This window comes from Solanum pennellii, chromosome 2 (genome assembly GCF_001406875.1).
Source record: "Solanum pennellii chromosome 2, SPENNV200".
Lineage (NCBI taxonomy): Eukaryota > Viridiplantae > Streptophyta > Magnoliopsida > Solanales > Solanaceae > Solanum > Solanum pennellii.
Window position 1 is genome coordinate 40846570 of NC_028638.1, and position 24605 is coordinate 40871174.

Sequence of the window (24605 nt, forward strand, 5' to 3'; positions counted from 1 at the left end):
TCGCTTGACACCCTTTATCGAAGGTAGGTCCGCCCTGAAAGGAAGGAATACTATAAACCACATCTTTTTAAAGTTCAAACATTGTGCAATAAAAACTTTTGGTTAAAAAGAAAAGTTATTTGACTATTTAGTGTGGTATAGATTATAGAAATGCTCAATGGAGACACTATATAGTTATTAGTTAAAGGTCTTGATTTGAGTTTTAAAAATAAATTATCTTTGATAGAGATTTTTTTAGCTTTGAAAACTTTTCAACATGAAAATTAATCAAATTCCAGAAAATACCGATATAAAAATCAATAATACAATTATTAATTTTTAAAACCTTTTTGCTAACTATAAAAGATTACATAGAGAAGCTGACATTCACCAAAATTCCTTATTAACTATGTGGAGGAGAAAAAGACAACAAAATTATAATCTAATTTAAAATTCAATGTCATTGTTGGATCATTCCACACTACATATTCAACTTTTAATTATTATTTTTAACAGCTTTTCATTACTTGAGCCTCGATAAAATCTCCATTTACTTTTCAAACATTTGAAAAATCAAACAAAACCAATTTGGAGAATTTTCAACAAGAAACTCAGCACGTAACTGAAAATAGTGTTGCAATTACGTATCCATAATTTTATTAGGAGGAATATTAATAGCTGTACTCACACTCTGGCAAATTTCTTTATCAACTTGGTCAATGAAGTTCCCTGGAAACTTAAAAGCTATTAATAGCATTACACATGGTATTATTCAACCCGTTTGACACAATTACATCAAGCCAATGAAATATTCAAAGCAACATATATAGCGTCACGAGGAACTGATCTCTTCTGACCACTTACAAATTGAATAGGAAAAAAATGACTTTTTCAAATCCTTTAGATATAAAAATGAAGATCTCTTATAAAATAGGTCACTGATGCAAGACGAGAATTCATGTTATCACTAACTATTCTCATTCATTCCGAAGAGATTTCACTACATGAACTTATACACAAGTCTTTTGATACACTTACCTTTTCCCTTTTGAAAAAAAAAAAAACATAACTAGGAGAATCACTATCTCAAAAAACTTCATCAGCTCTTCAATATCTCCAAATTACTGCATAACTTACCGATGAACTCTCTCATGTACAGCTAGGTTACCGATACTTGTTCCTGCAATGTATCCCCCTGTCCAAGCATTCTGCACAGTTGGCAGAGTGCTAAACAATCAGATGAAGAAAGTAGCCAGATGAAATCCCAATTTATATAAAGAGAACGAATAGAAAACGAAAATAGGAAACAAGACACATGGGTAAAGTAGGTTTAGTTCAGAAGTGAATATGTGTTTAAGGAGCAAGACAGCATATCATCGTTAAGAACTGCGACATCAGATTTATCAGTGTCTGGTTTCACATTTGCTAGAATATCAATCACAAATCCATCGGGACGCATGTTTGACTATGTAGAGGGGCTCAACACTAAAGATAATCTCATTGAACAAACAATAAATAAAATAGGTCATACATCAAAAAATAAATTTATAATATAGGATTGCTGTATCAGAACTTTGCTAAATGAAATTGCAAAATAGTTCGATAAAGAATCTTAGAGAAAGGTAATATAGTGTAGGGTAATCACTAGTAAATTACACGATATAACATCAAATATCAAAATAAGTCATTTTTAGCAGCAAACAACTATCCAACCAATTATTTATAAGAACTCTAATAGGTCAAATTTATGTCAGTACAACTTCTTTCTAATACAACATATTTTGTCTGTAATTTTCCTAAGAGATTAACTTAAGGTTGTCTATCATGTCTTTTTGACAAGGAAAAATCTCTATCATGTTCTTTTCTTTTTCTTTTTTTCTTGTTAAAGGCTACCCATTGAAACTAAAGCAACAATAAAGTGCTGTAAAAGAATATACAAAGGGAGCAGATCATCACTGCTGTAAGCGTAAAGAGTCCAAGAAAAATCTTCATGTTTTATGTCTAGTAGGACTAAACATCATGGGAAACTGGAAATACAAAAAGATAAAAACCCAACTTTTTACATAATTTAACAACGAAAACTTAAAACGAATTTCTTAGGACAATTACGACGACGACCAATTTGAAAGTACAAGTCTCAAGAAAATGGCATTCTACTGTTTATAAGAAGATGCGGAAAAGATGAGCACCAATATAGTTGTTTAAAGTAAGTGGACCATGACTTTACTTTACAAGGTCCCAACTGTATTTATCTAAAAATAAACCAACTACAGCACACTTTGACTATCCACCAACTACATCAGCAATATGATTTATTTTTGGTGCGTGGTGGAATTGATACAATAACAGCTACTCCTCAATCCTACGATAGTTCTAATAGACTATATGAACCCTCACTTTTTCTCTTTTCATTTGGACCCATTGCATTCCAATTTTATTTGCTACCTAAACTTCTTCAGTTTCAGAATGATACACCAAATAGTAATATGATTATAAGATAAAGGTTTTGGCTGAACAGATTGTTTACACAAAATAAAATCGACTTCTCTTTGTAGCATAACCATCAGACTTATAGATACATACATACATATATATATATATATATATATATATACATACATATATATATATATATATATATATATATATATATATAATAAAGAGAACTTGATGCTTTTCTTGTTAATTCTACCCTGTGGATTCAGATCAAGCTCACATTACCTGAAAATTGAAGCCACCAGTAATACCATCAACATTGAGTACCTACAGGATTTTCAAAGAATCAGAAACAAATATGGAAAGCCATAAACTGTGTCCTACATTTGCACCTGAAGCAAGAGAAGTAAACAGGCATTAGTTAGACAACCTCTCCAGCAAAGTAGAGATGAGGATGGATTCTACTCCCCATCGTAGCAAGGTAGATCTGTTTGAAGAAATAGAAAGATTGCAACTCTCAGAAATTAATTTAGCTAAATTGGAAGGATCTTCACATTGGCGGATTGGAAGGAATATATAGACGGCAAGAAAATAAAAGGGAGCACCTCTGAAAGTGGAACACCTCCAGCTGTGACAAACTCATCCTTAAACTGGCCCTTCATTACCCCAAAAAGAATGCAACAGAAAGTTTCTTTTCAATCAAAGTAATGACATCAAAAGAAGAAATGAGTTTGAGAAATGGGAAGAGCCATGATACCTTTCCCTTCACGCTAAATGCACAATCTTTTAACAAAGCAGCGACAGAAATTAACAAATTATTGGAAATGGATGACCACAGCATGTCTCCACATATTCCCTGCATTAATCGAAAAAGAAATTTAATTTAATAGAAGTGGACGTCAAACATTCTGAGAAGATATTTCTATGTAGAAGCCCAAAAATATCCTTGCAACTGAAGTAAATATTTCACCTCACGATCTAATATATACTTCCAAAACCTTTTAACGACCGCAAGTTCGGAAGGATAAGAATTTAGCACCTTCTGCCTCTGCATTGAAGAGAACAATAAGGAAAGTGGTGAAGTGAGATCCTATACAAATCAGAAATCATATGCCTTTTTGTCATGACGAGATACTATTTACAGGAGAGAACAATCAATAGTTTCAGAACCTTTTTCTTTTGATAAGATCAATCAATAGTTAAAGAACCCTAAGCATGGGTACATCTCATACAATCTGTTTATGTGGTTCAATAAATTAGTTGAACATTGCTGCTCAACTATCTTATATGGACCATGACATATATCTTATATGGGTGTGTGTGAGTTCTGGGTAGAGATATATTCACCTTTTTTTGCTATGTATTTCACAGGAACCCATAACCAGTCACATCACAGGTACTTCAAAACAAACGAAGGATCCATGGATATAGTAGCTCAATCTACAATGCAAATGTTTAATATAATTTTAAAGTATTAATTCCTGCATCTTTCTTTCCCCTTTTTTATTTTTGATAAAGTAGTTGTCTTCTCATGGAGGACAGCTTTCTATTCTCTCTTCCAGACATTTCCCATCTTTGACGAATCAAACAAAATGATGAAAAAGCCTCTAGCTTCAATTCAGGTCATCGAATGTATTACCAAAAAGTGACTCTTGTGACGAGTGAGTGCAGACTTTAAATCTTCAATATGGAGGTCAGGAGTAAAATCCACGCAAAGCGTACCTGGATATGTTTGCAACTAAATTTAGCAAGAGAAAAGGTTGTGGTAAAGAGAAAATGACAAAAACAGAAAAAGGAAGACATTTTTTACCCTTATAGTCTGAACTGGATAGATAACGTGCCCCCCAAGCAGATAGCCTAAGAACCACAGGGCCACTGAGTCCCCAGTGGGTTACGAGCATGGGTCCTACCTAAAAGATAGTATTATTGTTCTGCAGTATAGATATACTATACAAGAAATGCAACCAATCAGAAATGCATACCTGAGTAAGCTGTGGTATTTTCTTCTGGATGCCTTCCAACTGTAATTTTGCTTTTACTTTTGGGAATGTTACCTATGGATGACAAGCAAAATGGTTACTGTTAGTCATAGGCATGATTATATCACGTACTCAAAGGTGTGATAAGTATGTCACAACTGTTTTAATAATCAACACAAATTGCAAATGATGTTTGTAATATATTACTCCCTATGTTTCAATTTGTTTGTGTTACTTTCCTTTTTAGGCTGTTTCAGAAAGAGGCCTCTTTCCTAATTTGGCAGCTCTTGCATTTCAACATCCCACGTGGCAGGTTTAAGACACTTTGGTACATTATACATATATTTAGTTTAAGACCTCAAGATTCAAAAGTCTTCTTTACTTTTTTAAACTCAGTGTCAAGTTAAACTAAGACAAACAAATTGAAAAGGATAGAGTATAATATGTTGTTCACTTTAGTATAAATTTCAAGCAAAACAAAACAAAAATGAACCAGTTAAAATATACATAATTAAAAGGAAATTCTGTAAGGAATAAATCAGAGATCACTATGTCATTAGACGAAAAGGTATAATCAGTGCACATTGTCCCATAATATATAACACCAAAGCATCACCTAAAATTTAATACAGGTGAGTTTACAGGGGAGACAAGACTCATGTTTTTATATAGCAATTGCACATATTCCAGAGAAGAACTAGCTCAGTACTTACAGAACATATGAAGCATGCAAGGTAGCACTGGTGGAAGTCAAAAGGAACTAGCTGTCTCATAAGGCATATTAAATGCTCGAATAGAGGAAAGAATCAATTCTCAGTGCAGATAGTTGACTAACAATCAGAGGTAGGTCATCCTTAATACTACTATTTGAAAACCAATAGGCTCTGAGTCCAAAAGATACTAACGAGACATATAAATCATTTCCCCAAGTATATTCATGATTCTAGAAAAAGAACTATTGACAACACATAATTAACAAGCTATATCTTCATTGATGTGATATAAAACATAAGGAGTAGCAGCCAAACACCTCAAAGATTGATTTCACTCAATTGGCTGCAAATGGTAAAGAAACCTACACCAGACAGTTCTGCTAACTTCAAGTCATCAATCTTGAAAGTGAACAGGCTTGGAACAGGTTCCAAAATTGAATGGCCAAGTTGAGTGGCAAGATTATAACCCTGAACAGGAAAGGTTGAAATGAAGTAAAGGAATAGATGCAAAAAGTGCTACTAACTCATTACCAAACTGACCTGCTTACTACTCCCACTAGCAATAAGTAGATAATCAGCTTCAACATGCTCCACATAGTCAAGGCTACGTTTCTCAAGCTTGATGGCAAACTTTCCATCAGCAGTGGAAGAAGCACTAGTAACAACTTTTCCAGTCTGCAATAAGACTAAATAAGGAACTGGCATATCAGCATTTTGATAGGGAAAAGGGAAATGGAATACCTCACAAATTACAAATACGTAATATAACCGCTCAAGATTCATAGCTAAGGATGCACAAGCCTAAACATTCTGAGATATTCTGGTCTGAACATTCTCTCCTTTTTCTTTTCTTTTTGGAGAAATGAAAGAATTTTCAAATTTGATCCTTTTGCTTAGCATGAGGGTATTTGGATTCATGGTACAGCACAACTAGACAGATATTTAATATTTTAACTCGCCAGTGTAGATGATACATCAATTTAAGTTCAATGTCAAAGAAATATAGAAGGCTGATAGGAGCAAATTTCCTTCACAATATCAGCGATCTGCTTTTGGGTTTAGCCCATGAAATATGTCATCCGTAAGTTGCACATTTTGGTTGATTATCATCACAAGTATGAAATAAACTACACAGAAAATGCATAAAAATGCAGGGAACTTTCAAAATATTGCTATTTTCGCTTTAAGGCAGAACTTTTCCATGTCAAACTGGTGACTGAGACAGAATAAATACACTTGAGGATAATTGAGAAAACTTCAACTAAAGAAGGTAATATACTATAAGTATGAACCGGGTGCATTGAGTCTTAACATGGACCTTAACTTCATGATTGTTCAACATCTAACCTTGGTCTATAGTAGTTTTAACCCTGAAATAGTTTCATACACATCTTGCCACTGAATGCTTAAGGCAGAATGGTTACAAAGGGGAGAGTGTGGGTTAATAATTTTGCAGAGTAAATATAGATAAGCATCATGTTTCCGAATATTTTCTTGTTTAAATAGCCAAGTTCAACATAGTTAATTAGCTTCATGATCATTCAACATCTATTCTTGATCTATAGTAGTTCTAACCCTGAAACAATTTCATAAACGTCTTGGCAGTCGATGCTTTAAGCAGAATGATTACAAAGGGTATAGTGTCTCCCTAACCTCACGAGGTAGGGGTAAGGTTAGCGTACATTCTATCCTCCCCCGACCCCACCTTGTGGGATTATATTGGGTATGTTTTTGTTTGATTACAAAAGGGATAATATTGGGGTAATAATTTTATAGTTTGAATAGAGATGAGGTTATTTTTCCTCATTCCAATTTGTTTAACTTGTTACTCTATCTCCGGCCTCCCATATTTACAATAAGAAAGAAAATTGAAGGATCTCATGTCTCAAATTCCAAGATGTTCTTGGCATATACTTGGCTTCAAGTTGACCAGTAAATTCTGTATAAGCAAGTGTCAGTGTACGTGTATAGAAGTGTATGCAGACATACACGAGCTAACAGAAAATTTTTGGAGTAGAAAGTCCAAAGCTATTCAAACAGATAATTTAGATAATAGATATAGGCACCCCTGCCCCTGGAGAACTTCTAAGGATATGAATGTACAAGGAGTATAATGTGAATAGAAGTAAAAGCTTATGCAACCATACATACTCCCAAATAATTATGACAAAATATAAAATAAAAAATAAAAAATTGTGATAGGATAGTTTATCTACCTCCACTCCTCTTTGCCTCAGACATGAGACACTCAATTATAGTAGATGAACTATCACTGGCGGGAAAGACCCTTCCGTCTTCCTCTATCTGAGGCAAATCAGCAGAACTACACGTTAACATCAACAAGAAGAAAAGAAACATGAAAAAGGTAGTTTCAGAGATTACTTTTAACACAACACCATGATCAGAGAACCAGGACATTGTATCCATTGGACCATGAGTATGGAAAAAGGAGCCTTTAAATTCCTTATGACCCCTCGGATACTGTTCAGCCAAAACCTGCAAATGAGTTTGATTTCGGTTGAGCTTGACTTATATGCTGCTAAAACACCACAAATCTGAAGTTGAAAATGATACTCGACTACGAGCACCTTTTAGGAAAGAAAAGACCACAAACATACTTGTACTCTTGGCTCAGTTATTTTAGTTGATTTTAAAATTCTAATAAACTATAGCCTACAGAGAAACATCCTACTCAATCAGTATAGAGGATGCAAAATTTGGATTGAGGAAGTTGAGACATCAAACAAAAAAATACTATTTTAACTCAATTACTTATTTGTATCTTCGATTTTTCATGTGCAAACCTATGCTAAAAGGTACATATCTTCAAATCCCTAAGGTATGCAATCTTAGTAATAACTATTAGCAGTATTCTCTGAATTCCAAATAATACAGACAAACAAAAGTCACTCTATCAAAAGTGCCATAATCTAAGAACATTAAGCTTTGGGCACCAATTCTACAACTTACTAAGCATAGAGCATTTCTTTGAATTGCAAAGGAAATTTTACCTTATTGTCAGGACAATGCCCATTAGTCACATTGCAGCGACCTCCTCCAGAAATTTTGACCTACCAAAACAATAGAACAAAACTTTCCACATTACAAACACAAAACTAATATTCTCCACTTTGAAAATATTGTATAAATTACCTTTGATAAAGGTTTCGCTTTTTCAATTACAACAACTTTAAGATTCGGTGCGAGAGTCTTAGCCCTTATAGCACCGTAAATTCCAGCTGCTCCGCCCCCTACTACTAACAAAAGCTCTTCACCTGACTACTTTACCAAAAAACACATATATTACCAAAACTTGCAGAAAAATAGTTAAATTCTCTGTACATTACTTTTAAGTGTTACCTTTGGAGTAGCTGAGGAGAGAGTAGTTGCACTGAATTTTCTTCTTCCATGGCTAAGGATTGAGCATGGATAGTTTCCTTTGAAAGTTGAAGTTTGAGAGGCAAATCCAAAACAAAAAATGAATCGCTGCGGTAGCAAATTCATTGAATGAAAGAATTCAAACATTCATCAGTTCGAATTTTATGAACTTTTTGTGGAATGCAAACTGATAAAGTGAAAGTTTTTTTTTTTCGTATTTTAACTAGGATATTATATTAATACTAAATTGTTTTGAAATATTGACTATAAAACTTAATTACAGGTCTAAAATGACTATTTTCCAATTCAGCCAGAAATATCTAGAAGGATTAACGTCAATTCATAGTGATTGTGAGCTAAATAATCCTGTCATAATAGATGTGTCAAATCTAAACATGACAAGTAAAAATGAATGGAATGAATAGTTAAATGAAATTTAAGTTATAGTTAAGCAGAGAGAACTTAAATTCTAGTAAGAAACTATAACCTGATTATTTATAAAATTCATTTGATTCTTGAAGAGCGATTAGTAATTATAAAAAGGTGATATTTTGGATATCCGTCTGATTCTTATCTCAATTGTTGGAAGAATTGCTAGGTTGGCTGTTTAAGATGTTTTATTTTATTGATATGCCTAATAATATGTTAAGTCTTATTTTGTTCTTAAAACTTCTATTTGATGAATCTTATTTTAGAGAAGAGAACCAATATTTGTGCTAGAGTCCGGAGAATAAAGTCATCCTTAGTAGGAAGCTGACAATGAGGTTTTTTTATGGTGTGAAAGTCGAATTAATCGAGCCAGTATGTTCAAGACACTGATTGCTTGAAGTAACAAAAGAAAGGCCTGTTTGCTGAGCGTACTATACTAGTATTGCGTCCCTTGTTTTGTACATCAAGATTATCAACCCCAAATCCTCTCGGCGCAAATTTGAAATAGTCGGACTCCTCGAATACCAAGAAAGTAACAGAAAATTGTATCGACGTACTGCAAGAAATTGGATATTTTAACTTGATATGTAACCAAAATATACAGTCAAAGAGAGTTGTATTTGTCAAACTCCCAACAAATAAATAATGCTCTCAACTGGAATCTGCATCTCTTGGTTGCATTACATTCACTTAATATATACCAAAAGAAGAAAGAAATGCCTACAGTTCCGGCAGGAGCTGATCTAGAATGTTGTCTACTAGTTCACGTGAACACAATAGCTTTTGTCCGTGTACTATATGTATTACAAAATCAACTAAACAATGACTATGAACCCAATTATTATTTTATATTAACCTGAGGTTACATATGAACCTATAAACTTTAAATCCTGAATCTGTCTCTGATTCTGGGGAAGATATTGAATCACTTTCTTGCTGTCAAACAAAATGTTTCAAGATAAAGTCTTCAACACCGACCATTTGGATGTAAGAACATCTGCCGTCAGCTCTTTTGCCACTGTCCAGCAGCACAATGCCATTCATGAAACAAGATACAGTGTCACAAAACCACAGAAGAAAACACCAACAGACAGAGGTCAAAGCAAGAAGGCTCCTTGATTAGATCTATACACTAAAGATAGTCAACAAGATTCATTTGAGAACTACTTCTTTTGGGCAAACATAAGACAAACTTCAGTTTAGACAAGAAAGCAACCAACTCTAGATTGTTGTTTTGATCTATGGTTCAACGATTATAGTACTTTCAGTCCTAACTCATGCACACATTTTATTCAAATAGACTAAAGTTCTAACGGCTGTCCCTTATCTCAGAGAGTTATAGTACCGTATAGATGAACGATCAGCAAACATATTAGTAACAGAATCTGGCTGCACTACATAATCCTCATAGACGAACGATCAAATATCAGTAATGTTAAATCCAAATGAAAAGACTAGTTCTTTCATAGACTTGTTATCATATATGAAAACTCCAAATAACAAATTTACAACACAATTGTCATTTTAGAATCACATTTCTGTTTAAAAAGTTTTTTCCGGCTGATTTTACATTCTTCAAAAGAGGATCAATAAAGTATACTGACCTTTAGACGATGCAGGCATTACAACAACATGCATAGTTGCATTGTTTGGAGGTAATGCTAAACGGAGAGGATATAAATTCCCATTGAATTTGTTACGCGAACAAACAATTATCTTCTCTAGCCCTGTTTCTTCTTCCAACTTTCGAGTCAGTTCCTCTAATCCATGCCCTTTGAACTGTAAAGAAGGCCCTTCCACTGAATCATTCACATTTCCATCTTCATCCGCCACATGGTAATAGATAACCCTACCTTCGGATTTCACAGACTGCACATTTCATACAAATCTAGCACATCAGTTTAATTCAATACAGTAATCATTGTGATTTTGTTGGCGAAACAAATTCCATTTATACAAACCTGAGTCCTGGAAAATTTAGCAGATGTAAGACGAAAAGATGAGGTGAAATCATCATCAGCCACTGATTCTGATTGCGAGACGGTTTCATCAGGTAATTCAGGGAGTAGCTCAACAGTATCAACTGTCCATAAGATCCAATCTTGATGTCTATGAGGTATATCATGTGTAACTGAATTTCTCCAAGGAGGTAATCCACTATTCGCCCTTAAAAAATTGCCATATCTCGTTTTCAGCTTTACCGCAGATCCTTCCTTTATAGGTTCCCATTCTACCGATGAATCCAATTTACTTGGCAAACTTTGAACAACTTTCTGACCTGTTACCCCGAACAGACGTTGATCGTCTAAGGCCGTTAGGTATTTTCCATAGATACTTTTTAAACGAATCACATTGTTCAATTCTTCAGGGAATTCGACTGTCCATTTAACCGTCTTTGTAGATCCACTGCGATCTTGGTATACGCATTCTTGATCAGGATCAGCGTGTAAATATTTGTCATGGTTGCTCTTTAGCCTAACCGATTTTGCTTTCTCAAAAAATTCCATCTACAATCGAAGATTTGATGCGTAAATTTCAAAAATTAAATACCTGGATCTTATTGAATTGAAGAAGAAGAAGAAGAGAATAAGTGTGTGTTTGTGAAACAGCTAATGTTAATGTATGTAAGATGTCGTAATTGTGTAACGGGCAGGTAGGTAATATGTTGTCTGTGTGAAATCTCTGACTTTAACGTCCTTTTTTTTCTTTTCTTCCCCTTTTTTTGATACATCTTGCTGGCTTGTATTAATATATGATAATAATTAATTTTATCTATTGAAGCTTTATATTTTTTTTGCTTATGCAAGTCACATGGATTTTCTTTATATAATTTTAATTTTCATGCCCAATTTTATTTTCTCGAATTTGACTATAAAGTGTACTTATCTAACTATTATTAATATACATGGAATAGATTTATGGAAAGAAATAGCGACAATAATAATAATAAATGTAGTGTAATTTACCCTCAACTCAAAGGAAAATGTAAAATAGGAGAACTAGCAACAACCAAAAACAATAATAAGATAGTAGAATAATCGAGAATAATGAAACAATAACTAATACTTCCTTCGTTTCAAAAAAGATGGCCTAATTTAACTTGGAAGGTTTAAGAAAAGAAAAAATACTTTCTAATCTTGTGGTTCTAAATTAAAGTTATGTCAAATGTATCAAAACGCTCTTTAATCTTGTGGTTTTAAACATGTCATGTGGAAATTTAAAGTTAAAGTATTGCCAAAAAAGAAAAGGAGACATTTTTTTTTGAAACAAACTAAAAAGAAAATAGAGACATTCTTTTTTAAACTAAAAAAGTAATAAAAATAAAAGAATCCGAAGAAAAAAGATGGAACAAAACTAGTACTCCAAGAACGGGAAAGCAATATAACACGTCCAACTACCTAATATTTTTCTAACTTATTTCTCCACCTCCGATTCAAAATTATGTCCTTGATGAAATGAATTTGCATCACGTTTGCATTTGATTTATGACTTGCCCATTTTAGTAAGAGAACTTTTATATGGATTTGACTAAGCTATATAGAGCTCAATTTTCCTATTATGTGATTATAAACAAGAAACTTATTAGTGTTTTTAATTAATCAAATATAGTCTAAATATCTATAGACATCTGTTTCATTTATTAGTGTGCATGAAAAAACTAGATCAATTGTTATTAAGAGACGTAACATAATGCAACAATACCTAGATATATTTAATTTGTTCAACATGAAAGCAATTTTTTACTAATTTAAAGTTCTCATCTAACAAATGATTGTGACATATGTCATTTGTTTGGTCCTAGACTACCACAAAATCAAAGTATTTGTATTAGGTGGAGGCATCTTATGTGAGATGAATAAAAAAATCAACTCTTACAAAATATTACTCCCTTCGTTTAAAAAAAAATAATCTTATTTCTTTTTTAGTCTGTTTCAAAAAAATTGATTCTTTTTAACAATACTTTAACTTTAACTTTTCAAATGACATATTTATGACCACAAAATTAAAGAATAATTTGGTACATTTGACATAACTTTAAATTAGAACCACAAAATTAAAAAGTCTTCTTTCTTTTCTTAAATTCCATTCCAAGTCAAACTAGACCAACCTTTTTTAAACAAAAGGGTATAATTTTTCAAGAATCCAGTGTACCCCACTTGGGGGCTATCAGTGATTATGTGGTAAGATAGATAATAGAGTACTAATACATTTTAATAATATTTATTTCATATTTGTAAATGATGATTGATCAGATAATTATTTCATATATACGATAGATAACTACTCTAATGAAATATCTTAGATAATTGTTTCATATATACAATAGATAACTAATCTAATGAAATATTTTAATTTATGAGATAATTTTCGTTTTAATTTCATATCAAAATCTTACTTATAGACAAGCCTTAAGCCAATTATGAAGTGTTTTATCCGATGAGTAAGCTTTGTACATGTTTCAGCTTAAGCTATATATATGTGTCAATAAATTTATTAAATATATATAAATATTAGATCATTAAGTCAGTACAAGTAATAGAATTATGAATAAAAACTCATAAAATTCGACTTTTAATTTTTTTCCAAAATCAATATATTATATTGTTATTTTAAATTTTACTTACTTTATTTTCTGTTGGTCAGTCAGTCCCCTAACTCAAGTAATTACTCTTTTCAGTTCATGATTTGTCACATATCGAGACAAATTACTTAAACTTTGATAGATATTTTCCTTTCATAAATATTAACATTTTAAAATCTGAAATAAATCAACTTTAAAAATGATTAATATTTTAAAAAAATAAAAGATCACAATTATTACGGAACAGGTGTCGCATCGGTGGACATTATTATAGGTGAATTTCATTAATTTGTCGTTTGGGATGCTTAATTATCATTAGCCCAACTGCCAACTTCCACAGCTAGCGCAGATGCTCTATTTTTCCTGATGCTCATGTGAAATTGTCGGCCAGTTTGACCAGAGGTGTATTCAAAGGGGTCACTGGATTCACATTAATTCATGTTTTTCAAAAAAATTATATTTTTTTTGTTTGAAATTGTTTATTATAATTTTTATTTTTAGAGTTAAATTATAAAAATTTTGATCAACATTTTAAGATGTATTATTTTATCATATTAATATGTAAAAAAAATTGCAACTTACAGTAATTTTCATATGATTTTAGAATATTTAATCTTTTAATTATGGTAATTTTAAGAATCACATAGTTTTAACATGAAATTTAAATTTATCCCTCTTTAATTTGTAATTACATCATTTCCTTAAAAAGTAACACAAATCAAATACATACGTAGCTTGGGTACATTAAACAATATTGACCAGGCACACCCAGTTATGAACTTATGACTAATTTTCGTTTACATATTTTTGCAATTATTCATTTTAATTGAGTAACTACACATTAAAAAAATTTATACAAAACATTTTAAGATTTTGAAAAAAAAATTGTGCATGTTTTCTAAGGGTCACGAATTTTCTTGAAAGGCAGAAGTGTCTTCGGAAACAAGGATACATGTGTTGTAGGACTGTAATCAATTGATAATAAGGTATTAGATTAAATATAGTAACAAGTGCAATTTTGTTTTTTGTCACGAAAAAAGAATAAATATATTTCGAAATAATTATAAATAATATATATATATATATCTATATTTCGTTATATTTTACATATGTATATGCCCCTATCGTTAATCTTTTAGGCTGTGTATACCTCAACCCATACGGAGGGACACATGGCATTATCCTAGACATTTATCCAACTTACCCACTCAACTATCCTTTTCTAAGATCCAATTAAGACCCGAATTAAAGACCAAACCCAACTTAAACATCAAATCCTAATTTCCAAATTCGTTGAGCCCTGTAGTGATTTAATTGAGGCTTTTAATGTATAGTGTTGCTGAGACGATTTCCCACAGAATTGCATTGTCAAATTATCATTTTGGTGGCATGATGCGGCAACGATGTCGTGACTGAGAACCATCAAGGTTCTTCAAATACAATTTGATGGTGTTCTTCTGTGTCTTTTAGGTCTTGTTGACGAGTTAGGCTAGCGATGAGGGGGACACCTCTTTTTGCATTAGCTCCGTTAACATGTCGGAGCTCCGTCGCCGGCTATCAAAAGAGATTAATGAATGATTCACTGATTCAATATTATTTTTTTTTGGAAAACTTAGAACAAATGGTGGAGAGCGAATCATAAGAAATTGAGGCAATAAGAATTGTATATCCCACAAATTGCAATACTGGAGAACAAAGATAATTTCCCACAAAATTGCAACAACGGAGAATAATGCATAGATTGGAGATGAGAAGAAAATGTTTTGAAGGGTGAAGAACAATGCATTTGAGGTTAAAATCCTCAGTTGGATCACACAGTAGACGAATATGGAGGCTGCTATCCGGGGATTTTGGGAACATATTTTCAATTCGGATCTTAATTGGATCTTACAAATGGATAGTTGAGTGGGTAATTTTACTTTTAGGTAAATAAATTAAAACCGGATGAATGCTAGGATGATGTTACGTGTCTTTCCGTTTGTGTTGAGGGTATACACAACCTAAAAGATTAATGGTAGGGGTATATATATACGTAAAATATAACGAAAGGTATACTTATGATAGTTCAGAGTTATATTTGTCACTTTTTCTATTTAATTATCATTATTGACTATAGTTTAGTTAATCATGGGAAATATATATTTTGATTTTAATTATTTGTCTCCTTTTTCTTGTTTTTTATTTTTTTTTTAAAAAGGATAAATTATTTTTACCTATTATATTTTCAATAAATAATTTAAAAATGTAAAACTTCTTAAAAATCTTAAACTTTTAATTCATTAACTTAATTTTAAGAGGATTTAAATGGTAAAGTTACTATGTCAGTCATTGTCTCTTAATAGCTATGTCAATTTTGAAATGGACAAGTAATTAAGAAAAGAAGAAATATATCATTTATTTAAATTACATACAAACTTAACTTTAATCAGAAAACACCTTATATTTTATAACTTATTGAGTTGAAAGTGTGTGATTAATAGAAGTAATTTTTTTAAAAACGTGGTTAACTTATTTACCTACTTAATTTATATCAAATGTGTATAATATAAAAATATTTTATAGCACATCGGAATTCAAATGTCTTAGTCATTCCTACGCAAACTAAAAGAGAAAATGTCAAACTATAGAGTAGATCTAAAACGGTTTCTCAATTATTCACTTATCAAATTTAATTTTTTAAATATTTAAAATCGATAAGTGTATTTAAGAGACTATTTTATAATATTTTCTCCAAACTAATATATACAACTTAGATCGAAAATCTCACCCACATATATTTTACCGCACTTCCGAAATGTTCTCCAACAATGTATCTTGGCCAAACAATGAAAGACTGGTGAAAAAAAAAGTTACATCTCATAACAAAAACAAAATGGTATTTTGCAAATATCATTAGCTTCATTTTAGACTTTGGCTTCTCCCATTAATAGTTTCAAAAGACCCTTTCAATTATATGTGCACATCTTTCAATCCTCCAAAGATCAATTCTCTCATATGCATATAGACAAAAGGGTCTTTTGAATTTCATCAGTCATATCATCATAGGTTGTACATAACAGTTTATTTTTTTCCTAAATTAACATTTTCTTCGAGTTCTTAATTAATCGGGGCGATTTTGAATTTGAGGCTTGAAATTAATTAGAGCATATGGAGCACTTGGAGAACGCGAAAACCATTCGTCTAAAAACACACAATGGGAAATACCTCACAGCAAGCAATGATGAGAAATCAATACGCCAAAAACGCGATGGCTCCTCTGTAAATGCACTCTGGGCCGTTGAATTTTTGGATGGACAACAATACTTGCGCCTCAAAAGTTGTTACGGAAAATACTTGACAGCTTCAAATGTTCCATTACTTCCTAAGGTAATTTTGTAACATTTTTTAATAGTTTTAGTGGAAACTGGAAAGTAAATCAATGTCTAACAAAATTTATATTATATTTCAACAGGTAACGGGATCAAGAAAGGTTATGCAGACATTGCCTAAGAAACTATGTTCCGCAACAGAATGGGAAGCTGAACAAGACGGATCTTTGTATCAAATTCGTCTAAAGACGCGATACGGGCATTTCTTGAGACCTAATGGAGGAATACCACCATGGAGGAACAGTGTTACCCATGATGTTCCTCATAGGAAAAAAGCAACTCTATGGGAAATTGAAATTATGGAGACTCACAAAAAAGCTCTACCTGCAGCAGCACCAGCACCAAATTTCGCCCATATTACAAAAGCATTCTCTTGTAATTTTACTGAGCCTATATAAACAAATGAGTCTAATTTCTGGGAGCTTTTTATTTCATCAGTAACTCAAAAATCGAATCTATGTAGAGTTCTTTTGATATAACTTGTTATTACTGCCTAAACCTAATTATTTATCTATTTTTAAATTAACACGTCTATTAAAGAAAATAATAAATAACATAATTAATTTATTACTTTACATCATTTTAATTATGAATAGATAAATTTAAGACTTTAACGTAAATTAACATTTTTTAAAAAAAAATCAATCATATTTAATTCAATTAAAAAATTCTTTCTTAATTTGTTCAAATAAACAAATAAAAAGACATTGTATTACATAAATAATGTAACTTTGTCAATCACCTTTCTATATTGCACTTGCACTAAAAAATGATATAAATCTACCCTTTTATCTTTATTTAATTTTCTTAAGAAATCAAATTTTCAATCAATAAATATGAATTAATATATTTTAATTAATTAATTAGACAAATGAGCTTCAATCATTAACTTAATAGGTTTCAATGCTAATATTACGAGGGTAAAAAAAATACACTACTTTCTGTATTAACTATATAAACATCAAATAATATTGATTTTGTAAACATCAAATAATCTGAGAACAAATAACATGTAGAATATGGATTTCGAGGCGTATACATGCTAAATTACATTTTTTTGATAAAGTGTACATAAAATTACAAACAACATTAACTTCGGAAATTGAGACTAGTACTCCGTTCGCTTGTCATTCTATTTTCAATCTGTCGCAAGAGTGCAACTTCTTCGCGTGGTACCACCAATACACTACAATCCAAGTTAAGATAATAACTTAGCTTTGGAAGAACAAAATCAAAGATAGAGAGAATTTTATGAACCTTATTTAAAATTGTTAGGTTAATTCTATGCATTGGTTATATTTCGTGATCGTGGATATAACTATTTTAGAGAACAATTACATAGGCTCAAATAAAACGTGAATTCTGCTCAGTATACATGAATGTATTCTCATAGATGTCTCTCTGAAGTCTGACATGTGAAATTTCATGAATTCTTCAAAGCAGATTATCCATATAACACAAAATCACATCAAAACAAATTCAATAGATCACACAGCAATACTGTGTAATAAACTCACATTAGTCGCATCATAAATATTCCTATACCATGTAATTACTGTGCTACTGTATCTCACAAATCTAACAAAACCCAGGTATACCAGATAAAAGAGGGAGATCAGAAGAGTAAAAAAAAGGTGTTATCTGTCACTGTTCAATCAGAAACACGGACCAATTTCGTTCATCACATCTCCCAAATACTATAAGCAAAACATAAAAATTCCAGGAATAAATCTAACACCAAAACCGAATTCAGTTACATATATATAAAGTAATCATCAGAGACTTAAATACTACGAATCATGGAATTAACCATCATATTGTTGCAGTTTTTTTCTCATCATTTGATTTCAATTTCATTTACATGACTAAATAAGTATACATAATGTATCATCGTTTACTGAACCTTTCCATCATAAATAAAGTCAAGTGGTTCACCCAATAACAATGCATTTCTTGATATCCCTGACATTTACGAGAGACCCATTCTCAAAGAAGGCAATAGATCCCTGCTTTTTTAATCAGGTTTTTTTAAAAGCAAGTTAAGTTCATGAGAAAAAGCTCAGAAGCCAAGCGTAACAAGAAAATTTCATTGAAGATCCAAGCTGATCCAAGCTTAAAATAGATCTCCTTACATGTTCGCTATCTCATCAATGCTTAAATTAATTTGACTACTATTAATTTGAAAGAATGCTGGGCATAAAACAGAACATCCTTCAATCGTGATAAGTAGCATTATCTAGGCACCGTGCAAAAGGCAAATTCTCATAGAAATAAGAAGAAGATACCCGTTGTCTGAGATATGCCATTGAAAATAATATGTATACATAAATATATCCAAGATATTGTGTCAAGAGAGTACAATTAACTCTAATGGATCTTCATCTAGGATTTGTCTAGGCTTCATGCGGCAGACGGGTTACCATTAACCGGCACCTGCTGCAGACTCTTGTGTGAAGCCATAATCAAGCAGAAGAAAATTCCGTAATTCATAACCATTACCAAAAATTCAAAATCATGTAAACATATAAGTTGCAAACAATAAAAATGATACTATAAAAGTTAAAATTTTGCTCAGATACATGAATATCTTCTCATAGATTTCTCTCTGAAGTCTGACATGTGAAATTTTCATGAATTCATCACAGCAGAAGACACACATAATTATCAAAAAAATTCACATTAAAACAATTGTCAAATATGAAAATACAAATAGCTCTCATACTTGAAAAAAAATTATCTACTCATGTTTTAGATCGGTATAGCGTATATTGCCAAAAGGCATACAATCATTGAGCTATTTTTCACAAATGTGGCAATTAAACATAAAAATATAATTGGGAGATCAGTAGAGTAAAAAAGAAAGGTGTTATCTGTCACTGTTCAATCAGAAACACGGACCAATTTCGTTCATCATATCTCCCAAATACCATAACCAAAACATCAACATTCCAGATTTTAATTAGCGCCAAACCAAATTCTATCACACGTATATATAGAGGGAGAAATCATCAGAGACTTAAATACTACGAATCATGGAATTTACCATCATATTGTTGCAGTTTTTTTCTCATCACCTGATTTCAATGAACAAAAAAAAATTGAAAGAAAAATGATAATCAATAGTAAGAGTATAATCAAGAAGGCACCATAGGAGCGGTGGAGAAGAAGCCCGTGGTTGGTGGCGGCGAAACAATCAGCGCAAATTAGTGTATTTTCATGATATACATCGTGAGTTTATTTATAGCTACCAACTACTCTTAAACCCTAATTCCGTAGGCTTTCAAAGTGGTTGGGCTTGAACAGGTAAACCTCAACTTTCCTAATTTCGTATGCTTTCAAAGTGGGCTGGACTTGAATAGGTAAACCTCAACGTTGGGCTATTTTTGATGAGTCTTAGTTTAATGTAGCCCATTGTAAATTGGATTAATTATTGGAAAAATTATCTAATTATACAATCTTTTTTTCTTTTCATAATTTCTAAAATTCTCTACCATTTTAAAATATTTCAAAAATCCCTCTTTTCTTCTTTTTCTCTCATTTTTCAGATACATTATTCACATCCCTCCAATTCAACGTTTTTATTCCTATTTTTACGCCTAAAATCACTCTCACATATATCAACGGTTACATCAATCACTCAATTTGTTAATTTCAAATTTATTCCCCTCTCAAGTTCATCAATTTCAGGTTCCTAAAGAGGTAGAACTATTTCTTCATCAATTTTTTATTTTCAATTCTTTAGATTCTGTTTTTTTTTTAAAAATAATGTTTTTAATTTATAATTTTCTTATACATATGAATTCTGACTCGTCGTCTTAGTATGGTACCTTGTGTATTTTGTTTTGATGATGAAAACTTTCATTAAATAGATCTATTCAACTTATTATGATTACGACGATGATGATTGGGCTGAAAATAGATCCATTAACAATGAAGATGATAATATTTAGAAGACGAAATCGAAGAAGAATGAAACTTCATCTTTTAAAGCGAATGTGGAAGACCCCAAAAAAGGATAGAATTGTTGCATTTGCTATTGCGGTGTATTATCTTTGAAAAAAATGATTTAGGATTAACATCTTAGGAGGTTGGTTTCTGAATAATTGGTTATTTCTCTAAAAATTTTGTTATTTTGAATTTAAAATTTAACGTATTTTAATTTTGATCTTAGTATGTACATTTTTTTTTATTTTTTGGTTATAATTATAGTGGTTATGGTATACAATACAAAATAGGATACTTTTAAAAATTATCTGATACAAATAAGTTTTATAAATTTAAGTATCACACAATTTTATCATTCAAGAGGTTGTCTATTAAGTTAAAGATATACTTTATATCTAACCACGAAAATGTATATTTCAACATGTACCAATTACATAAATTTTTAATGTATCAAATATACTATTTTATATTTCCTTTTATAAGTGATACGTAACATAAAATTACAGTAAATACGGTCGTTCAAAATCATGATGTATCATATACATTATTATTAAAATAAATATATGTATATTATATAAATATTTTATCAGATTTATAAAATTTAATAGTTTAACAGTGTGATTAAATTATTTTCCAACAGAAATGTATACAAAGTTGAACAAATTTCTATTTATTAATATTTAACAGTAACACTTCACTATATTGGAAGTTGAATGTATTTTTCTAATAAAAATGCATCACTTTTCTTTGGGTAAGAAAGTACAAGATTGCGTGTTGTGACTTCATGTCTATAACGTCCACAACGATTTCTGCTCGTAGTTGGCTTATCACTTGTTTTTTTTTTTTTTGTGACCGTTGAAACATTCTTTTGTATCGACATGGCAAGATAATTTCTTATCTGATAATGGAACCATTGAATCTTTCAAAATTACTTATTTACCTTTCAAGTAAACAACATAATATTTATCAGTTGGCTTATTGTTTCTATTAAGTATCAGTCTGACTAATTTATAATAGAAAAAACTACATAATATGACAAACATCAATATATATTTAAATAAAATAGCTAACAATTTAATTTTTTTTATGTTATATGGATATAACTATATAGGAAATAACAAAGTTAATTATATACCAATAATCAATTTTTTTTAATATATATCTAATATAAATAAATATTAAATAGGAAAATTATTATTACACTCATAATTAATTATGTCCTATCAATACCTTCTCTTTCACCAATATCCCTATATTACATATTTCTTGTATTTTTTTCTCCAAATTTCTTCCAATTCAAGATCTTTTTATATGCTTCTAGGAGCGTTTTTTGTCATTTGAATTCATTATAAGGTATTTCTAACATAATTTAATTTTTTTATGTTATATGGATATAACTATATAGGAAATAACAAAGTTAATTATATACCAATAATCAGTTTTTTTATATATATCTAATATAAATAAATATTAAATAGGAAATTATTATTACAGTCATAATTAATTATGTCCTAATCAATACCTTCTCTTTCACCAATATCCCTATATTATATATTTTTTGTATTTTTTTCTCCAAATTCCTTCCAATTCAAGATCTTTTTGTATGATTCTAGGAGCGTTTTTTGTGATTTGAATTCATTATAAGGTATTTTCTAACAGATTTTTCTCCTCATTTTTTATAATTTTTTTTATTTATATACATCTATTTTTATAGGGTTTTGATTGAAATTGAGTTTTCATGAAATTTATATTGCTTTTATACTTTTATTTCCACGACGAAATTGCATATATCCTTTAATGCTGAATTCATCTTCTTGTTCCGGCGCACCGATGAGAGATCCCCGACGGTCTATGAGATGGAGCGTAGGAAATACCCGTAGTTTAGCGGAGCTGTTAAATCATCGTTGTTAGCAGAGAGTGTAGAAAGATAATTTTTTTGTTTGTCAAATTTGTATATAGTATAATACTTATATACATAGATAATTGCATTGTAATACTAATACGAATGGTGATTTGTAAATACAAGTATATCTGGATACATAAGTAATTTATCCAATTTCGTTATGCAACACAAGTATAGTTGGATACATCAATGCTATATTTTTATAAATAAATACCTAAGTTAACATCAACCTCAAGTATTATAAAAAAAAAAATTACGAAAAATAGATCGACGTTTTGTTGATTTTTCCAATTTTTATACAGTCGAATACTTAGACACTTTGATACATATACACTCTATTGTTTTTCCATTTTCTTATTTAACAACAGTGTATTCATATGCATAATATATTGGTGTATTCATTTTTTTGGTTTAACAATAGTGCATCCATTTTCCAAATTGTTGTATTCATATGCTAAAATTATACTACTTTACCTTGTTTGATGTATTAATATATTAAATATTTATAAATACTTGTATCCTTGATATATTAATACTTTAAGTTTTATATATAGAAACACCAATTTGAATTCAAAGTATTCATATGCTAATTGTACAAGTAATACATTTTTCTTATTTAGTTATTGTAATTACAACTGTATTAGTGTATAAATAAATAAAAAACATGAATACTCTTTTATATTCAAAATTTTATTAATACCTTTATAATTAGTATTTAGTGAATATATTGTATTTAGGAATATAAATACAACTTATTGTATTATAACATGAATTAGATGTGCACAATATGTAATTATTAGTTGGTAAGTTAATAATGGAAATTGGTTTAAAAGTGATTTAGGAACATAATAAAAGGTTGGCACTTGATAGTTATGGTAACATATCATACCTTATTTAGTGCATTATAAGATCCCTCCATAAATAATGATAATAATAATAATTAAAAAAAATTAATACAAACATGCAACTAGAAAAGTGTAGTCATTTCTAGTAAATAAGATATTTATAGCTATTGAACTTCAATAACACTATAAATATAGTCATTTTTGTAAGTTGTAAAAAAATTAACAAATATCTTGCACTTTGAATAATTTACTTATTTTGAACTAGGATTTTTTTAATAAGAATATCACTTAATATATGCTAGAGGGAGTATTGGAGCTTATCTGAATTGACTTAAAATTGGTTAAACTTATTTTAAATAATTTTTAATTTTTGAAAGTATTTGACAAATTTTAAAATAACCCCAAAAAAATTTAAAAACATAAGTAAGATTGTTCTTTCTTTTTATTTTTTTTACTTAAAAATTATTTAAATTTGATTTTATTTTTTAAGTTAATCCAAACGAGCTCTTAATTTGTAACTTTTACTTAATGTGCCATAATGAAGTTGAACATAAAACTTCAAAAACCCATCTTTTGCTTTTATGTTGTTCTACCAAAGTGAAAGTTGTAGCAAGGATAACCAATTTATTTACTGCTTACTCATTTTGTGCCAATGAGTATATATTTTTTTGAAATTATACTAATAGTATTATTATAAGATACAAAATGTTAAAGAGTAAGTTGATCCTAATTATTTATCAGCTCAATAAAGGAAAAGAGGTCTTCAAACACCTTATTGTAATTTTTGATTTTGCATTATAAGTGTTATTATAATTTCTAGCTTTTGCTTTTAGAAACCGAAATTATTCGTTTATCTTCTTAATTTCTCTTTGGATTAATTCACAAATATATTAGGTATAGAGAAAACGTTAAATCCTAAGGTCACAATACCAATATTTCTTGATTTACACTTTTTTAAAAATAATGTTACTATATTTTTATGACCTTTAGGCTTGGATCATAAATGCGTAAGAAAATTTTATAGCTAATTTAACTATTCTATATAAAT

At 30.4% G+C, this 24605-nt stretch overlaps 3 protein-coding genes, 1 long non-coding RNA gene and 8 other non-coding genes across 12 annotated transcripts; 1 reads left to right on the top strand and 11 right to left on the bottom strand.

The window, feature by feature from the left end:
- Positions 1-846: 846 nt before the first annotated feature.
- On the bottom strand, positions 847-8711 carry LOC107009078 (uncharacterized protein YtfP). The gene is made up of 16 exons (XM_015208346.2): positions 8468-8711; positions 8261-8386; positions 8119-8178; positions 7490-7603; positions 7324-7411; positions 5648-5793; positions 5474-5575; positions 4398-4469; positions 4226-4325; positions 4055-4137; positions 3386-3463; positions 3173-3271; positions 3021-3071; positions 2846-2902; positions 2701-2742; positions 847-1187 (listed from the first exon to the last, which is right to left on the bottom strand). The coding sequence occupies exons 1-16, from the start codon at positions 8630-8632 to the stop codon at positions 1113-1115; spliced, it is 1458 nt and encodes a 485-aa protein (XP_015063832.1). The 5' UTR covers positions 8633-8711; the 3' UTR covers positions 847-1112.
- Positions 8712-9468: 757 nt separating this feature from the next.
- On the bottom strand, positions 9469-11648 carry LOC107009549. Its single transcript, XM_015208893.2, has 3 exons — positions 10876-11648; positions 10519-10783; positions 9469-9932 (listed from the first exon to the last, which is right to left on the bottom strand). The coding sequence occupies exons 1-3, from the start codon at positions 11419-11421 to the stop codon at positions 9868-9870; spliced, it is 876 nt and encodes a 291-aa protein (XP_015064379.1). The 5' UTR covers positions 11422-11648; the 3' UTR covers positions 9469-9867.
- Positions 11649-16379: 4731 nt separating this feature from the next.
- On the top strand, positions 16380-17367 carry LOC107010636. Its single transcript, XM_015209913.2, has 2 exons — positions 16380-16862; positions 16948-17367. Exons 1-2 carry the CDS (start codon positions 16644-16646, stop codon positions 17260-17262), a joined length of 534 nt encoding a protein of 177 aa, XP_015065399.1. The 5' UTR covers positions 16380-16643; the 3' UTR covers positions 17263-17367.
- Positions 17368-17783: 416 nt separating this feature from the next.
- On the bottom strand, positions 17784-20094 carry LOC107008820. The gene is made up of 2 exons (XR_001455300.2): positions 18675-20094; positions 17784-18050 (listed from the first exon to the last, which is right to left on the bottom strand). It is a non-coding gene; the product is annotated as an uncharacterized LOC107008820 (long non-coding RNA).
- On the bottom strand, positions 18224-18310 carry LOC114076237. Its single transcript, XR_003577110.1, has one exon. It is a non-coding gene; the product is annotated as a small nucleolar RNA R64/Z200 family (small nucleolar RNA).
- Positions 18476-18554, bottom strand: LOC114076222. The gene has a single exon (XR_003577095.1). It is a non-coding gene; the product is annotated as a small nucleolar RNA SNORD18 (small nucleolar RNA).
- Positions 18635-18712, bottom strand: LOC114076234. Its single transcript, XR_003577107.1, has one exon. It is a non-coding gene; the product is annotated as a small nucleolar RNA Z199 (small nucleolar RNA).
- LOC114076187 lies at positions 18745-18880 on the bottom strand. The gene has a single exon (XR_003577066.1). It is a non-coding gene; the product is annotated as a small nucleolar RNA snoR74 (small nucleolar RNA).
- Positions 18919-19021, bottom strand: LOC114076225. The gene has a single exon (XR_003577098.1). It is a non-coding gene; the product is annotated as a small nucleolar RNA R24 (small nucleolar RNA).
- LOC114076236 lies at positions 19429-19515 on the bottom strand. Its single transcript, XR_003577109.1, has one exon. It is a non-coding gene; the product is annotated as a small nucleolar RNA R64/Z200 family (small nucleolar RNA).
- Positions 19576-19660, bottom strand: LOC114076235. The gene has a single exon (XR_003577108.1). It is a non-coding gene; the product is annotated as a small nucleolar RNA U54 (small nucleolar RNA).
- Positions 19868-19945, bottom strand: LOC114076233. Its single transcript, XR_003577106.1, has one exon. It is a non-coding gene; the product is annotated as a small nucleolar RNA Z199 (small nucleolar RNA).
- Positions 20095-24605: the final 4511 nt, after the last annotated feature.

Excerpts from the sequence above, each read along its gene's own strand:
- LOC107009549 (XM_015208893.2), bottom strand. The coding sequence starts at position 11,421 with ATGGAATTTTTTGAGAAAGCAAAATCGGTTAGGCTAAAGAGCAACCAT. Across the intron at positions 10,784-10,875 it reads CTAAATTTTCCAGGACTCAG|TCTGTGAAATCCGAAGGTAG; the intron begins GTTTGTATAAAT and ends TGAAATGTGCAG. Across the intron at positions 9,933-10,518 it reads AATGCCTGCATCGTCTAAAG|TGGCAAAAGAGCTGACGGCA; the intron begins GTCAGTATACTT and ends GCTGCTGGACAG.
- LOC107010636 (XM_015209913.2), top strand. The coding sequence starts at position 16,644 with ATGGAGCACTTGGAGAACGCGAAAACCATTCGTCTAAAAACACACAAT. Across the intron at positions 16,863-16,947 it reads ATGTTCCATTACTTCCTAAG|GTAACGGGATCAAGAAAGGT; the intron begins GTAATTTTGTAA and ends ATATTTCAACAG.
- LOC107009078 (XM_015208346.2), bottom strand. The coding sequence starts at position 8,632 with ATGTTTGAATTCTTTCATTCAATGAATTTGCTACCGCAGCGATTCATT. Across the intron at positions 3,072-3,172 it reads CATTTAGCGTGAAGGGAAAG|GGCCAGTTTAAGGATGAGTT; the intron begins GTATCATGGCTC and ends GGGGTAATGAAG. Across the intron at positions 2,903-3,020 it reads GAGGTGTTCCACTTTCAGAG|ATCTACCTTGCTACGATGGG; the intron begins GTGCTCCCTTTT and ends TTCTTCAAACAG.